We start from the raw sequence: 18,998 nt of genomic DNA, 5'->3' as shown, positions 1-18,998 counted from the left end.
CGATTTGGTCATACGAGTCAACTCAGGTCAACACAGGGAATTCAGTGAATCAACACGATTCAACTCAGTCAGACAAGTCATCTAGACTGACTGGGATGACTAATAGCCTAATCTAATAGCAGTTACAAGAATACAACCTATCTGATTCTATTCATATGATCAAAACATAACTATTTATGAAAACAGAATTCATTAATTCAATATACAACTGTAAAACAAGCTTTACCTGCAATTGCAGTACCAAGGCACACTCCTTCCACACTCAGCTAATTACATACTAATCTACATAACAACAATAACACAAGGTTTACAATCTGCACCCACAACCAACACAACTCCATTCCATAACAACCAAATTCTGAGTTCATAATCATCTCTAGTTTAATGCTAAACCACTAAACCATTCCCTGCACTCCATAATACCACAACTATCTCCTAATCTTCCCCATCATTATCATCATTAACATCTCAACTTGTACTGCTATTCAAAACACAACATCATAAACCAAACTCCACCTCAGTTCCATTCATCCAACTCTTGTGCCTCTTCCTTGCCTGCACCATCTATCAACAACATTTGAGGCTGCATTGCCATGGAATCAACACACCTGTCATATCTCAGCATTAACTATAACACCCTTAAACTAAACAACCTCAACAATTCTGAAATACTCATTCCACGAAAATACCCTAAGCATTCATCTAATACTTCAACTCCAGAAGTTCTATGCAATCAAACTGAATCCTTACCAACATAATTACTTCAGATTAAACTCAGTACAATTCCATCACCACATCCAAGTCATGCAATCAAATACAAAACACAAACATCACTAAACCATTCTTCCAAGTTCTGTGCAAGTTAAATAACACTACCGCAACCTCATATTCAACACCACTAGCAGCACTAGCTCAGCTTAGTTCTTAATTCAATAAACAAACTCAGTAACGAAAGTAAAAAAACATTACTAGTTTAACTATGAAGAATAATTACCTTAAACAACTTGTCTCAACCAAATTGAAACCAACCCCTTCTTTCTTCTGATTCTAACAAATTAATACAACTCCATCTCCTTTCTCAATTACTCAAATTCAGTCCTTAATTCTTCATGTTCATCACCAATTCAAACTTAAAAACCAATCTACTAAGAGACCCTAGTTTCATAAAAGACTCCAAAACCCTAACTTCATCAAATTCGAATTACTCCTCAACTCAAATCTTAATTCATCCAATCTGATCAATGCCCATCTCAAATCCCTTTCTTAAAACATAAATTTCATCTTCTAATTCATCCTTGAATTCTTGCAGAAACCCTGACTTTTCAAATTATCATCGAATCAGCTTCATAACTTCACAAAAACACCAAACCCCTTTCTTCTTCATCGCCTACTACCCAAATCCTTCTTCAATTAACCAATTCCTCCATATCTTGAACCTCAATCGAAAACCTGACTTCGATTTACAACGACAACTTAATCTTCTTCTTCTTCAGAGTTAATCAACATCAACACCAACACCACCTTCATATCTTCATCAACATCTTTTAATTCATATTCTCTAATTCATCAACTCTATCTCTCTCTCTCTCTATCTCGAGCCAACTCTCAATCACACATAGAGAAAAGAAGATCAGGGAAAAAGAAAGAAAAGAAGAAAGAAGAAGAAAGAAAATATAAGAAGAAATTATCTTCTTCGATCGGTTCCGAGGAGATAAGGCCCAAAGGAGAACACTAGGACACACAATTGCTTTGATAAAGGGAATCCACAACGTGTCTGTGTTGCATCAATAGCATTTTCCATGAAATGACGATTTTACCCTTCATACTAAACCAATGATGTCTCCTTCGCCCGGTACCCGAATAATACACTCGGGTTATTGAATGTTTTTAGGACCAGTTAGGTATTGAAAGTTATCACTTCATATGCTAAACTCACACAAACAATGAACAAATGGGAAAAATTGTTATTAAAAAGTTATTACCCATATCAATGTTGATATTATCCGGAAGTTGCTACTGCTGTTGGATTGTTGTTGAAATTGTTGTTGCTGTTGTTGATTATTTGATCCTGTCGATAAGAAGTTGATGTTGTTTTAATTAATAACTACCCACTGATTACATCTTTCTCCCAAAAACCTTTCACTTGAAAATTTCCTTTCAACACAATTAAAACTTCTGTAACTAAACCCATATATGCACAATCTTTTTAATCATTGTCACTGCCAATTCAAAACTCCACAAATAACATTGCGCCAAGAAACCCCAAACTACACAAATTGAAGATACTTCAATGGGAAACAATCTTTTTCTTTCTTTTCTTCACATGGGTTTGGGTTAGAAAGAACTTTCTTGAATGATTTAGAATCACAAAGTATAGAGAGATAGAGGGTTTAGGGAAATTGAAGAAAATTTATGAAATAGAACCCTAACTTGAATTTTGCATTGTTATCTCAACTTTAAAACCTTCCATCCAAACGACCAATATTGAAAGAATCAATTACTGAGAAAACAGGGTACACGATTTTGTTGATGAGAAAGATTTAAACTTTGGGTTTCGATGAATTGAAGGAAGAAACTGTTTCAAAGAAGGATTAGGGTTCAAAATATTGATAAAAAATTTTAAATAAAAGAATTATTAACCAGCAATTTCAAGAACTCAATGCTAAAAAAACCCTAATTTAAAATTGAGAACTGATAATATTTGTAATTGTAACTAAAATTACCTCTATCAAATAGGAAGTCATCATGGTTGTAGCCAGAAAACCCCAAATTTCTGATCATTACAGCAGCAAAAATAGAAGCTTCTTCAAAAATCAGAATTTGATTTCTTCTTCTTCTTTTTCTTTTTCTTCGTCTTCTTAGGACAACCTTTTGATGATGATAATGGTAATGGTGCAGCGGAAACTAAAAATTGATTGTCCATTACAGAGAAGTATGGAGATGAAAAGAAAACCTAGGATCGAAAAAGAATTTTATTGGTTGTTTTCCGGAATGATACCATGTGAAAGTATTGGATGTAATGGTACAATTATCACTGATGAATAATATGTCTTAGATACATTACACAAATACAGAACAAGGGTATTTATACCCATAATATGTGACACACAGACTTAGTCAAGTCAACAGACTTGAACTGACCTATATTCCTAATAGAAGCAGATCATGGCGTTGGTGATCCTGCTGGACTTTGGGATTTCATTTATCGAAGCATTTATCTGAATCAATACGTGTCGTCGGAGTTTTCATCTCCAAAGTTTTCTAGATTCTAAAGGATTGTTTTAGGTGGGTTTTAAGTTGTCTGTATTAATTCTTAGAGGCTTGGCCTTTTTGTTTTGGTAATTCACTGGGATCTAGAGTCCCTATCCCACTCTAGAGCCTCTTACATATATGAAGGTCCAATATTCTTACGTTTTAGTCCAATACTTACGATCTCCAAGTAACACAAGATGATGTCAACGATTTTTTTGGATTAATGTCTGGTCGGCCGATAATGTTTATTCAGTTGTTGATGGTCGTAGGATAGCTAAAACTTCCGGTGAATAAATGCTAGAGTTGCTTCTAGCCGAAGAGATCTAATGATAGGTTTGAATGCGGAATCTCAAAATGGAATTTATGGGTCCAGGCGATTTGGTGGAATACGATTCCATTGGCATGTTTGGTTGCACAAATCCTTGAATTCACTTTTCTCTCGGATTTATAATTCCACCAAATCCCCGATTTTGAATATCACCTCCACCCGAAACTTAGGAGGGATTTACGGTCCCTTTTTATTCTAATCGCAAAAGTCATATTTTCTAATTCTAGGAATTTTCTCTTAGCCCATGATTCCCGATATTTATAATCCCATGAAATTCTATATCGATTGGAAATATGATTTCTGCAACGTGAACAACTAATGGGAACTGCAAGATGAAACTTAGCTTATATAAAGACAACTCTCTTTATTGATGTTTAGAAAATCTCTCAAAACTAAACACAAGCTCTAATCTTGCTCATATGATCAACCACAACTTTGGTGATCATATTATATAGAACTATGAATTCCTTTTCCTAGTCCTATTACCTTATTACATGTCTTTCCTTTTCTTAGAACTAGATGACTTCTAATTCCCTTAGGATTACATCAATTGCCTTTTCTTATCCTAACCAACTTGTTAGAGATTATCTTAGACTTAATGTTGAAGTTTAACCAACAACAACTAGGAAAACTTTTAATACGAAAGCCTATATAAAGAGAGCGTACTATAAAAGCTAGACATACCATAGGTCCATAGCTATATGAGAAACTAATCAAGTCTTCTTATTCTCCTTCCGTCGTCCCTATAATTTACAAAGCAAGTTTGTTTGTTACGAGCAAAGCAACTAGAGTTGTTGCTGTCGTCGGTGTTCAAAGTGGACAACAACATCAATTCGTGAAAGAACGAAGCAACAGAAGGAGATACAAAATCAAAAGGAAAGTTCAATATATCTGTTGCGTTTTGGTAAAATTTTTAATAATTAATTTCTATTGCGTTCCAAAAGAACAATGTCAAGATTAAGTATTCCTCAAGACATCCAAGAAGAGATTTTATTAAGGTTACCTGTGAAATCCATCTTATGTTTCAAGTCCGTATGCAAGACCTGGTGTGAATTACTATCTAGTCGTAAATTTATAAAGGATCACCTTAACCTTGCCACCAAAAATCAACTTACAAACACAAAAATTATGATCGGTTTGAGTCATGATATGTACGCTGCTGATGATATATTTTATTCCATAGATTATGCTTCAATATTATACGGAGCTGTTGTGATGGATTACCCAAACGACAATAATAATAATGCTATAACTCACAGTATTCGCCATTTTATTGTGGGATCTTGCAATGGCTTGATTTTATTATTGACCGAAGATAGTGAAAAATTATTTCTTTGGAACCCATCCACAAGAGAGTACAAGGAAATCATAAGAGCACCGACGGCCGTAGAAAACCTTTCCTATGGGTTTGGTTACGATTTCAAAACTGATAATTACAAGTTGGTATGCATTGCAACTGGCCGGTCTGATGATGATGGCGAGCTTGACAGTTTTTCTGAAGTTTATTCATACACAGCTGGTTCATGGAGTAGAGGCGAAAACATCCCTTATGTGTATTCTGATGTAACCGGTGGTGTGCTTCTGAATGGTGCTCTTCATTGGTTAGGTGAAGATGCTTCTCATTGGTCAGACGATACCGCCACCCGTAAAGAAACTATAATTTGCTTCGATATTAACAGTGAGAAGTTCATGGATTTGCAACTTCCAGAAGAAACTATGACATGTCCAGAAGAGAAATTTAATATCCATGTGCTGGGAGATTCCCTTTGCTTAATTTGTGGTGTCCGTAACGTTCGTGTTGATGTATGGGTTATGCAAAATTATGGAGTGAGAGAATCTTGGACAAAGCAATTCATCATTACCCAAAAAGAAATTATTGCAGATCCCCATTCGTTAAAGATCTATGGCTCTGTTAAAGATAGTGGGATTCTAATACAGGTTGGTGACGGTCTCGGTTTATACGACCCAAAGAATGATAACATTAGAACCCTGAATATAAACGGCATCATCGATGGTAGTTTTTGCTCGGAGAATTACGTGGAGAGCTTAGTTTCAGTGAATTCAGGTATTTATATGGGTACAGTGGACAAAAAACATTCCAAAGATGCTAGTGAAATTCAAGATTCTCATCATTTGAATAAAAACTCCCAAATTACAATGGAAGCTGCTCAAGACAAAGAAGCGAAACGCAAACGTAATGAATTAACTGAAAGTAGTAGTAGTTCAAAAAAAAACGAGCATCTTCTGAAAACCAAGAAATGGATGCTGTTAATTCGTCTCTTAGAGGTGTCAATAATGTGTTTCTCATAGACGTTAATGCCGTTGTTCTTGAAGGTGTTGATGTTATTCTTGCAGATGTTCATGCTGCTAACCATGAAGGTAGTGTCGCTGCCTTTGGAGGTGTTAATGTTATTCCTGGAGGTATTAATACTGTTTATCATCATGAACTTCTTAAGGCGTATTAACATGAATCTGCAAGGGAGGGAGGCGCTGAAACAGAGGGGGTCGTGATCAAGGGGAGAGGGGGTCGACGAAGAAATGGTGGTGGTAGTGGTATTATTATGCGGGTTTCTCAAGGTTCTTAGTACTGCAAATCTCCAGTGTCGTTGATTCTTAGTTCCAATGTTAGAACAGTTGGGTGTGGCTGTTCATCCAAGTTTCAATAAGTTTTCTCATGCTATGTTCTTTCAAGTGAATGCGGGCATTTGATATTCAAACTAATTTATTACTTATTTTCTGTAAAATAAAACTTGTGTTAGTAAGCTTTTTACTCAATGCAAGAGTATTTTTTGTTGGAACATCAGACTATTTCTGTCTTTGTTTGTTCAATTGTGTTAGCACTCCACAATCTTATTGTCATTTTTGTTCGATTTCCCATGGTTGTTTAATTATTTAGCTGTGACCAATAGCCTCGTGCAGTTTCTTCAGTATGACCAGCTTGGCTATACCCGCAAATCATCGCATTCCAAGAAACAACATTTTTCAGAACGACCCAATTCTTGCTGTGCACTAAAAATGCATAGAAGTGCCCCTGTCATACAAATTCTCGTGCATTGGTTATTAGATTACAATCAGCGCACAAAAGGGTATCAATACTTTTTAATCTAGGTACTCGTTTACAATGGTTGTAGTTAGATGACATATCTGCTAGTGCAGCTAGAGAAAAAAGTTTTCCGTTTACAATGCGCTTTTAGTGAGTTGCCCATATGCTATTCCCATTGACCAATCTGTTAGGATCCCATTGACTTATAAGCCCCATCATCTGACCAATGTCGGACTGTTATCTCACCACGGAGCAAATTACAAGAACGCAGTGTTGTCGTGGTCTCTGTTCATTCAATTTCCATCTTAAATAACACTGCCACCACCAGCACCACTAGCTCAGCTCAGTTCTTAATTCAATAAACAAACTCAGAAACTCAGTAATGAAAGTAAACAACATTACTAATTTAACCATGAATAATTACCCTAAACAGCTTGTCTCAACCAAATTGAAACAAACCCCTTCTTTCTTTTTATTCTAACAAATTAATACAACTCCATCTCCTTCCTCAATTACTCAAATTCGGTCCTTAATTCTTCATGTTCATCATAAACGACTCCAAAACCCTAACTTCATCAAATTCGAATTACTCCTCAACTCAAATCTTAATTCATCCAATCAGATCAATGCCCATCTCAAATCCCTTTCTTAAAATATCAATTTCATCTTCTAATTCATCCTTGAATTCTTGCAGAAACCCTAACTTTTCAAATTATCATCGAATCAGCTTCACAACTTCACAAGAACACCAAACCCCTTTCTTCTTCATCGCCTACTACCCAAATCCTTCTTCAATTAACCAATTCCTCCATATCTTGAACCTAAATCGAAACTCTGACTTCGATTTACAACGACAACTTAATCTTCTTCTTTTTCAGAGTTAATCAACATCAACACCAACACCAACACCACCTTCATATCTCCATCAACATACTCTAATTCATCGACTGTATCTCTCTCTCTATCTCGAGCCAACTCTCAATCACACACAGAGAAAACAAGATCAGGAAAAAAGAAAGAGAAGAAGAAAGAAAAGATAAGAAGAAATTATCTTCTTCGATCGGTTCCGAGGAGATAAGGCCCAAAGGAGAACAGTAGGACACACACTTGCTTTGATAAAGCGAATCCACAACGTGTCTCTGTTGCATCAATAGCATTTTCCATGAAATGATGATTTTACCCTTCATACTAAACCAATGATATCTCCTCCGTCCGATATCCGAATAATACGCTTGGGTAGTCCATTCCGCATAACTTTTCGAGACCTATTCAGCGGTACTAGTTTCGTATCTAGATCGTTGTTAGATTAATGTCTATCATTTAACGTTGGTGTTAAACTAATCGAGTTATTATCGACTAAAACGTCTTTTGACTAGTCTAATAGCGTTGACGAGCTTGAGGGTCTTTACATTCTCCCCACCTTATATTTTTCGTCCTCGAAAATCAACCATTCTTCCGGTATTCAAAAACTCCCCACCTGATAGAGAATTACTATCTCTCAACTAAGCGCAAACAAAGCACAAACCTATATGGCTTTCTACAACGAAAATTTGCGGCTCTAGGTTCAATAGACTAGTTTGTATTTCAATAAGTTACTGGTTCTAATTATGAGAGAAATTACTTTATAATAAAGTTATATGTAAAATTTAGGATCTATCAGTTCACTAATGGAAGCAAGTCTCCCTTCAATGCCTAGTGATACAAGAATGCAGTTGCCCTGTCTAGGTTCGCGACGCCTGACAATGCCTACCTACGTAACAAGTATCACCCGACCACATCAGAGTTACCATCCTCACTAATCTCCAGTGCTGGATTAACTAAGTGCAAATTTATTACGATTTATTAAGTATTAATTTATTAAGATTGATTAGTCTTTAACTTCTATCTTAACTAGTGTAAGCCTGATAAATTTACTTCGTAAAATATATAAACAGTTCACATCATTTTAAGCAATTTAGTTATCCGAATTATTTATCTTACTTTTTATTTATCATTATTATTATTTATTTATTTTAATGAAATCCAATTTTAAAGATGAAACTATATTATTATAACTAAATAGATTTTAAATTCATGTACTAATTAAGAATAACTTAATGTTATATCGATTATCCAAATGTTACTATTATTATTTCCAATGTATCTATTTGTTTATTTCACTGTGTGACTTGATATAAATAAATAACCGCTAACAATTTTTCCATAATTATTTGGTGTTAATACTTTATTATTATTATAACATTTATTTCTTAGCCGATAAAAGTTAATCATAATGCCAAGTTCAATTTTATTATAACTAGATTTGATCTAGCTTTATTTCCTTAAATTTATATTATTGCTAAGTGATCCTTAAGTTCTGTTATTAATAAAAATTATAGTTTTCTAATCCAGTACTAACATATAATTATTATCCAAATGATATTTACACTAACTCTAAATTTTATAATAATTAGTACTAGACAGTGTTATAATAATATGCTTATTTTATCGAAAATTATTATCTTAATTATATTATCATTTTCATTATTGTTTTATCAAACTTTCCCACTTGATTACAAGCGCAACTAAAATACGGCCAGGATAATTATTTAATAATGATACTTAGTTTAATTTTGTTAAGCCTTAATCTTGTAAATATAATTCTACTTTCACAAAAAGATTGATATAACAATTTTATTTATTCAGATGGCATCTGTATACTATATCTTGTTAAATATTGTCGTTGCTAATTTAATATGATTTAAATTTTTAAGTCTACATAAAATTTTAATATGTCTTGATAGTCTTTAGATTTTGGTATTATATGACCTCACGTTCTTAATTCTACCTAATAAGTCTTATAAAATCTATCTGGTTTGAACACAAAACACATAATTCTATTTTGTTATTAGTTAACTTTACAATCGTAGATAAGTACTAATAATTTTTCATAGCTATTTAATCATTATTTTATCGCTATATATTTATTAATGAGATTTTAATTTATGTTATTCTCAATATAACTAATTTGAATTCTGTCAGTTTAAGTTCGTCATACTAATTTTTCATTTCAAAATATGATTGAATCTATTTACGAAAAGGGATCCTAACACTATACAAATTCATTTTCTTTTAATCCTAATATTACACTAAGTATCCGAATGCTATTACCACAACTTCATGTGTATTTGTTTCATTTTAAAAGTTTACTAAATCATTTGTTAGACTAAAAATAATTTCGGTATAAGATTACTAACAAGTTGAGTCTTTTTATTTTATATATATATCTTTATTTTCTTAAGTCTAATGGCTAATATGTATTATATCAACAATCTAATTTAGACGCAAAAAGAAAGTCTCTAATTTGTAATTAGTTTAATTTACAAAACTTAATCTCTAAGTTAATCAACTAACGAACTCGACTCTTGAAGCTTTCTCTGCGCAACTCTGATCTGTCTCTGAAACTGAAACTTGGAATGGGTGAGAACATCATCCCTAAAAGCGGTGCCCTGCAGGAATAACATTTAACTTTCATGCAATCATTGGAAATGATTTGAAAACAATTATTGTTTTCCCTAAACACTAAACACAACCAAATCACATAGGTAAACAATCATGTATATGAAACTAACGCCTTCCAAACAATATATAATATGGTGACTCGTCCCACACCTAGATAGCTATATGGTGACTTGTCCCGCACCTAGTGATTGCATAAAAGCTCGAATTTATGTAGATATAAATGAAGGAGTAGTATCCTATACCACGGATGGTAATTCTCTTTTCTAAATAATCAAATGGAAATTCTTATTTCCCAAACAATTCACGAAGACAAACAAAGCATTACAATTCCTTTCCAAGCAATGGAAAGATTAAAAGAAATCAACAGTACTTTCGGAATTTTAAATAAAACAATGCATGGAATACATAATCAGATAATGCATGAATTTGTTAAACTTAAACTTTGGTAAAAGAAAACAACAATAATCACAAAAGAGTTAAAAGTATTCCCACCTCTTTTGATGACAAGCCACGCCTACCTCGAGATCCACGATTCGCTGGATCATTCTTTGAATTGTCGATGTTAATATAGACTAACTGTTAATCACACAAGAAGTCTAAGAATCTAGTCAAAATGGCTCACACAAGAATCATACAAGTCTAACTAATGGTTCTAATCCCATTTATGATTCCACACATTTTTATTCTCTATCTTTAAATAGCTAAGGTTTACTAATTAAATTAGGTTGGTTCTATGATCCAAGTCTTTCGAACATCTACAACTTTGTAGCAGTACCCAAATCCTAATTCGGACCACAAGAGGTCCAAAGAGTCTAAGTAAGAAAACTTCCTTAAGCCCAAGTCTACCAAGGTCAACTAACAGTCACTAACGGTCGAACTAACGGTCAAGGGTCAACTAACAGTCAACGTCCAAGGTCGGGTCAAAGTCTAGATTCAATGGTCAAGTGGTCAACGATTTGGTCATACGAGTCAACTCAGGTCAACACAGGGAATTCAGTGAATCAACACGATTCAACTCAGTCAGACAAGTCATCTAGACTGACTGGGATGACTAATAGCCTAATCTAATAGCAGTTACAAGAATACAACCTATCTGATTCTATTCATATGATCAAAACATAACTATTTATGAAAACAAATTCATAATTCAATATACAACTGTAAAACAAGCTTTACCTGCAATTGCAGTACCAAGGCACACTCCTTCCACACTCAGCTAATTACATACTAATCTACATAACAACAATAACACAAGGTTTACAATCTGCACCCACAACCAACACAACTCCATTCCATAACAACCAAATTCTGAGTTCATAATCATCTCTAGTTTAATGCTAAACCACTAAACCATTCCCTGCACTCCATAATACCACAACTATCTCCTAATCTTCCCCATCATTATCATCATTAACATCTCAACTTGTACTGCTATTCAAAACACAACATCATAAACCAAACTCCACCTCAGTTCCATTCATCCAACTCTTGTGCCTCTTCCTTGCCTGCACCATCTATCAACAACATTTGAGGCTGCATTGCCATGGAATCAACACACCTGTCATATCTCAGCATTAACTATAACACCCTTAAACTAAACAACCTCAACAATTCTGAAATACTCATTCCACGAAAATACCCTAAGCATTCATCTAATACTTCAACTCCAGAAGTTCTATGCAATCAAACTGAATCCTTACCAACATAATTACTTCAGATTAAACTCAGTAATTCCATCACACATCCAAGTCATGCAATCAAATACAAACACAAACATCACTAAACCATTCTTCCAAGTTCTGTGCAAGTTAAATAACACTACCAAGCAAACCTCATATTCAACACCACTAGCAGCACTAGCTCAGCTTAGTTCTTAATTCAATAAACAAACTCAGTAACGAAAGTAAAAAAACATTACTAGTTTAACTATGAAGAATATACTTAAACAACTGTCTCAACCAAATTGAAACCAACCCCTTCTTTTCTTCTGATTCTAACAAATTAATACAACTCCATCTCCTTCTCAATTACTCAAATTCAGTCCTTAATTCTTCATGTTCATCACCAATTCAAACTTAAAAACCTCTACTAAGAGACCCTAGTTTCATAAAGACTCCAAAACCCTAACTTCATCAAATTCGAATTACTCCTCAACTCAAATCTTAATTCATCCAATCTGATCAATGCCCATCTCAAATCCCTTTCTTAAACATAAATTTCATCTTCTAATTCCTTGAATTCTTGCAGAAACCCTGACTTTCAAATTATCATCGAATCAGCTTCATAACTTCACAAAACACCAAACCCCTTTCTTCTTCATCGCCTACTACCCAAATCCTTCTTCAATTAACCAATTCCTCCATATCTTGAACCTCAATCGAAAACCTGACTTCGATTTACAACGACAACTTAATCTTTCTTCTTCTTCAGAGTTAATCAACATCAACACCAACACCACCTTCATATCTTCATCAACATCTTTTAATTCATATTCTCTAATTCATCAACTCTATCTCTCTCTCTCTCTATCTCGAGCCAACTCTCAATCACACATAGAGAAAAGAAGATCAGGGAAAAAGAAAGAAAAGAAGAAAGAAGAAGAAAGAAAATATAAGAAGAAATTATCTTCTTCGATCGGTTCCGAGGAGATAAGGCCCAAGGAGAACACTAGGACACACAATTGCTTTGATAAAGGGAATCCACAACGTGTCTGTGTTGCATCAATAGCATTTTCCATGAAATGACGATTTTACCCTTCATACTAAACCAATGATGTCTCCTTCGCCCGGTACCCGAATAATACACCTCGGGTTATTGAATGTTTTTAGGACCATTAGGTATTGAAAGTTATCACTTCATATGCTAAACTCACACAAACAATGAACAAATGGGAAAAATTGTTATTAAAAAGTTATTACCCATATCAATGTTGATATTATCCGGAAGTTGCTACTGCTGTTGGATTGTTGTTGAAATTGTTGTTGCTGTTGTTGATTATTTGATCCTGTCGATAAGAAGTTGATGTTGTTTTAATTAATAACTACCCACTGATTACATCTTTCTCCCAAAACCTTTCACTTGAAAATTTCCTTTCAACACAATTAAAACTTCTGTAACTAAACCCATATATGCACAATCTTTTTAATCATTGTCACTGCCAATTCAAAACTCCACAAATAACATTGCGCCAAGAAACCCCAAACAACAAATTGAAGATACTTCAATGGGAAACAATCTTTTTCTTTCTTTTCTTCACATGGGTTTGGGTTAGAAAGAACTTTGAATGATTTAGAATCACAAAGTATAGAGAGATAGAGGGTTTAGGGAAATTGAAGAAAATTTATGAAATAGAACCCTAACTTGAATTTTGCATGTTATCTCAACTTTAAAACCTTCCATCCAAACGACCAATTTGAAAGAATCAATTACTGAAAAACAGGGTACACGATTTTTTGATGAGAAAGATTTAAACTTTGGGTTTCGATGAATTGAAGGAAGAAACTGTTTCAAAGAAGGATTAGGGTTCAAAATATTGATAAATTTTAAAAAAATTATTAACCAGCAATTTCAAGAACCAATGCTAAAAAAACCCTAATTTAAAATTGAGAACTGATAATATTTGTAATTGTAACTAAAATTACCTCTATCAAATAGGAAGTCATCATGGTTGTAGCCAGAAAACCCCAAATTTCTGATCATTACAGCAGCAAAAATAGAAGCTTCTTCAAAATCAGAATTTGATTTCTTCTTCTTCTTTCTTTTTCTTTTTCTTCGTCTTCTTAGGACAACCTTTTGATGATGATAATGTAATGGGCAGCGGAAACTAAAATTGATTGTCCATTACAGAGAAGTATGGAGATGAAAAGAAAACCTAGGATCGAAAAAGAATTTTATTGGTTGTTTTCGGAATGATACCATGTGAAAGTATTGGATGTAATGGTACAATTATCACTGATGAATAATATGTCTTAGATACATTACACAAATACAGAACAAGGGTATTTATACCCATAATATGTGACACACAGACTTAGTCAAGTCAACAGACTTGAACTGACCTATATTCCTAATAGAAGAGATCATGGCGTTGGTGATCCTGCTGGACTTTGGGATTTCATTTATCGAAGCATTTATCTGAATCAATACGTGTCGTCGAGTTTCATCTCCAAAGTTTTCTAGATTCTAAAGGATTGTTTTAGGTGGGTTTTAAGTTGTCTGTATTAATTCTTAGAGGCTTGGCCTTTTGTTTTGGTAATTCACTGGGATCTAGAGTCCCTATCCCACTCTAGAGCCTCTTATACATATATGAAGGTCCAATATCTTACGTTTTATCCAATACTTACGATCTCCAAGTAACACAAGATGATGTCAACGATTTTTTTGATTAATGTCTGGTCGGCCGATAATGTTTATTTCAGTTGTTGATGGTCGTAGGATAGCTAAAACTTCCGGTGAATAAATGCTAGAGTTGCTTCTAGCCGAAGAGATCTAATGATAGGTTTGATGCGGAATCTCAAAATGGAATTTATGGGTCCAGGCGATTTGGTGGAATACGATTCCATTGGCATGTTTGGTTGCACAAATCCTTGAATTCACTTTTCTTCGGATTTATAATTCCACCAAATCCCCGATTTTGAATATCACCTCCACCCGAAACTTAGGAGGGATTTACGGTCCCTTTTTATTCTAATCGCAAAAGTCATATTTTCTAATTCTAGGAATTTTCTCTTAGCCCATGATTCCCGATATTTATAATCCCATGAAATTCTATATCGATTGGAAATATGATTTCTGCAACGTGAACAACTAATGGGAACTGCAAGATGAAACTTAGCTTATATAAAGACAACTCTCTTTATTGATGTTTAGAAAATCTCTCAAAACTAAACACAAGCTCTAATCTTGCTCATATGATCAACCACAACTTTGGTGATCATATATATAGAACTATGAATTCCTTTTCCTAGTCCTATTACCTTATTACATGTCTTTCCTTTTCTTAGAACTAGATGACTTCTAATTCCCTTAGGATTACATCAATTGCCTTTTCTTATCCTAACCAACTTGTTAGAGATTATCTTAGACTTAATGTTGAAGTTTAACCAACAACAACTAGGAAAACTTTTAATACGAAAGCCTATATAAAGAGAGCGTACTATAAAAGCTAGACATACCATAGGTCCATAGCTATATGAGAAACTAATCAAGTCTTCTTATTCTCCTTCCGTCGTCCCTATAATTTACAAAGCAAGTTTGTTTGTTACGAGCAAAGCAACTAGAGTTGTTGCTGTCGTCGGTGTTCAAAGTGGACAACAACATCAATTCGTGAAAGAAGAACGAAGCAACAGAAGGAGATACAAAATCAAAAGGAAAGTTCAATATATCTGTTGCGTTTTGGTAAAATTTTTAATAATTAATTTCTATTCTATTCGTTCCAAAAGAACAATGTCAAGATTAAGTATTCCTCAAGACATCCAAGAAGAGATTTTATTAAGGTTACCTGTGAAATCCATCTTATGTTTCAAGTCCGTATGCAAGACCTGGTGTGAATTACTATCTAGTCGTAAATTTATAAAGGATCACCTTAACCTTGCCACCAAAAATCAACTTACAAACACAAAAATTATGATCGGTTTGAGTCATGATATGTACGCTGCTGATGATATATTTTATTCCATAGATTATGCTTCAATATTATACGGAGCTGTTGTGATGGATTACCCAAACGACAATAATAATAATGCTATAACTCACAGTATTCGCCATTTTATTGTGGGATCTTGCAATGGCTTGATTTTATTATTGACCGAAGATAGTGAAAAATTATTTCTTTGGAACCCATCCACAAGAGAGTACAAGGAAATCATAAGAGCACCGACGGCCGTAGAAAACCTTTCCTATGGGTTTGGTTACGATTTCAAAACTGATAATTACAAGTTGGTATGCATTGCAACTGGCCGGTCTGATGATGATGGCGAGCTTGACAGTTTTTCTGAAGTTTATTCATACACAGCTGGTTCATGGAGTAGAGGCGAAAACATCCCTTATGTGTATTCTGATGTAACCGGTGGTGTGCTTCTGAATGGTGCTCTTCATTGGTTAGGTGAAGATGCTTCTCATTGGTCAGACGATACCGCCACCCGTAAAGAAACTATAATTTGCTTCGATATTAACAGTGAGAAGTTCATGGATTTGCAACTTCCAGAAGAAACTATGACATGTCCAGAAGAGAAATTTAATATCCATGTGCTGGGAGATTCCCTTTGCTTAATTTGTGGTGTCCGTAACGTTCGTGTTGATGTATGGGTTATGCAAAATTATGGAGTGAGAGAATCTTGGACAAAGCAATTCATCATTACCCAAAAAGAAATTATTGCAGATCCCCATTCGTTAAAGATCTATGGCTCTGTTAAAGATAGTGGGATTCTAATACAGGTTGGTGACGGTCTCGGTTTATACGACCCAAAGAATGATAACATTAGAACCCTGAATATAAACGGCATCATCGATGGTAGTTTTTGCTCGGAGAATTACGTGGAGAGCTTAGTTTCAGTGAATTCAGGTATTTATATGGGTACAGTGGACAAAAAACATTCCAAAGATGCTAGTGAAATTCAAGATTCTCATCATTTGAATAAAAACTCCCAAATTACAATGGAAGCTGCTCAAGACAAAGAAGCGAAACGCAAACGTAATGAATTAACTGAAAGTAGTAGTAGTTCAAAAAGAAAACGAGCATCTTCTGAAAACCAAGAAATGGATGCTGTTAATTCGTCTCTTAGAGGTGTCAATAATGTGTTTCTCATAGACGTTAATGCCGTTGTTCTTGAAGGTGTTGATGTTATTCTTGCAGATGTTCATGCTGCTAACCATGAAGGTAGTGTCGCTGCCTTTGGAGGTGTTAATGTTATTCCTGGAGGTATTAATACTGTTTATCATCATGAACTTCTTAAGGCGTATTAACATGAATCTGCAAGGGAGGGAGGCGCTGAAACAGAGGGGGTCGTGATCAAGGGGAGAGGGGGTCGACGAAGAAATGGTGGTGTAGTGGTATTATTATGCGGGTTTCTCAAGGTTCTTAGTACTGCAAATCTCCAGTGTCGTTGATTCTTAGTTCCAATGTTAGAACAGTTGGGTGTGGCTGTTCATCCAAGTTTCAATAAGTTTTCTCATGCTATGTTCTTTCAAGTGAATGCGGGCATTTGATATTCAAACTAATTTATTACTTATTTTCTGTAAAATAAAACTTGTGTTAGTAAGCTTTTTACTCAATGCAAGAGTATTTTTTTGTTGGAACATCAGACTATTTCTGTCTTTGTTTGTTCAATTGTTGTTAGCACTCCACAATCTTATTGTCATTTTTGTTCGATTTCCCATGGTTGTTTAATTATTTAGCTGTGACCAATAGCCTCGTGCAGTTTCTTCAGTATGACCAGCTTGGCTATACCCGCAAATCATCGCATTCCAAGAAACAACATTTTTCAGAACGACCCAATTCTTGCTGTGCACTAAAAATGCATAGAAGTGCCCCTGTCATACAAATTCTCGTGCATTGGTTATTAGGATTACAATCAGCGCACAAAAGGGTATCAATACTTTTTAATCTAGGTACTCGTTTACAATGGTTGTAGTTAGATGACATATCTGCTAGTGCAGCTAGAGAAAAAAGTTTTCCGTTTACAATGCGCTTTTAGTGAGTTGCCCATATGCTATTCCCATTGACCAATCTGTTAGGGATCCCATTGACTTATAAGCCCCATCATCTGACCAATGTCGGACTGTTATCTCACCACGGAGCAAATTACAAGAACGCAGTGTTGTCGTGGTCTCTGTTCATTCAATTTCCATCTTAAATAACACTGCCACCACCAGCACCACTAGCTCAGCTCAGTTCTTAATTCAATAAACAAACTCAGAAACTCAGTAATGAAAGTAAACAAACATTACTAATTTAACCATGAAGAATAATTACCCTAAACAGCTTGTCTCAACCAAATTGAAACAAACCCCTTCTTTCTTTTTATCTAACAAATTAATACAACTCCATCTCCTTCCTCAATTACTCAAATTCGGTCCTTAATTCTTCATGTTCATCATAAACGACTCCAAAACCCTAACTTCATCAAATTCGAATTACTCCTCAACTCAAATCTTAATTCATCCAATCAGATCAATGCCCATCTCAAATCCCTTTCTTAAAATATCAATTTCATCTTCTAATTCATCCTTGAATTCTTGCAGAAACCCTAACTTTTCAAATTATCATCGAATCAGCTTCACAACTTCACAAGAACACCAAACCCCTTTCTTCTTCATCGCCTACTACCCAAATCCTTCTTCAATTAACCAATTCCTCCATATCTTGAACCTAAATCGAAACTCTGACTTCGATTTACAAACAACTTAATCTTCTTCTTTTTCAGAGTTAATCAACATCAACACCAACACCAACACCACCTTCATATCTCCATCAACACTCCTAATTCATCGACTGTATCTCTCTCTCTATCTCGAGCCAACTCTCAATCACACACAGAGAAAACAAGATCAGGAAAAAAGAAAGAGAGAAGAAAGAAAAGATAAGAAGAAATTATCTTCTTCGATCGGTTCCGAGGAGATAAGGCCCAAAGGAGAACAGTAGGACACACACTTGCTTTGATAAAGCGAATCCACAACGTGTCTCTGTTGCATCAATAGCATTTTCCATGAAATGATGATTTTACCCTTCATACTAAACCAATGATATCTCCTCCGTCCGATATCCGAATAATACGCTTGGGTAGTCCATTCCGCATAACTTTTCGAGACCTATTCAGCGGTACTAGTTTCGTATCTAGATCGTTGTTAGATTAATGTCTATCATTTAACGTTGGT

The 18,998-nt window shown here is 34.7% G+C and overlaps 2 protein-coding genes across 2 annotated transcripts; both read left to right on the top strand.

Annotated features, from left to right (window-relative positions):
- The first annotated feature begins 4,708 nt into the window (after positions 1-4,708).
- On the top strand, positions 4,709-6,045 carry LOC113322228 (F-box/kelch-repeat protein At3g06240-like). Its single transcript, XM_026570285.1, has 2 exons — positions 4,709-5,774; positions 5,915-6,045. The coding sequence occupies exons 1-2, from the start codon at positions 4,709-4,711 to the stop codon at positions 6,043-6,045; spliced, it is 1,197 nt and encodes a 398-aa protein (XP_026426070.1).
- Positions 6,046-15,569: 9,524 nt separating this feature from the next.
- Positions 15,570-17,087, top strand: LOC113322226 (F-box/kelch-repeat protein At3g06240-like). The gene has a single exon (XM_026570283.1). The coding sequence runs from the start codon at positions 15,570-15,572 to the stop codon at positions 17,085-17,087; it is 1,518 nt and encodes a 505-aa protein (XP_026426068.1).
- Positions 17,088-18,998: the final 1,911 nt, after the last annotated feature.

The sequence above is a fragment of the Papaver somniferum genome, chromosome 11 (assembly GCF_003573695.1).
Source record: "Papaver somniferum cultivar HN1 chromosome 11, ASM357369v1, whole genome shotgun sequence".
In the NCBI taxonomy this organism is placed as follows: Eukaryota; Viridiplantae; Streptophyta; class Magnoliopsida; order Ranunculales; family Papaveraceae; genus Papaver; species Papaver somniferum.
This window is presented reverse-complemented; position numbering and strand designations above follow the sequence as displayed.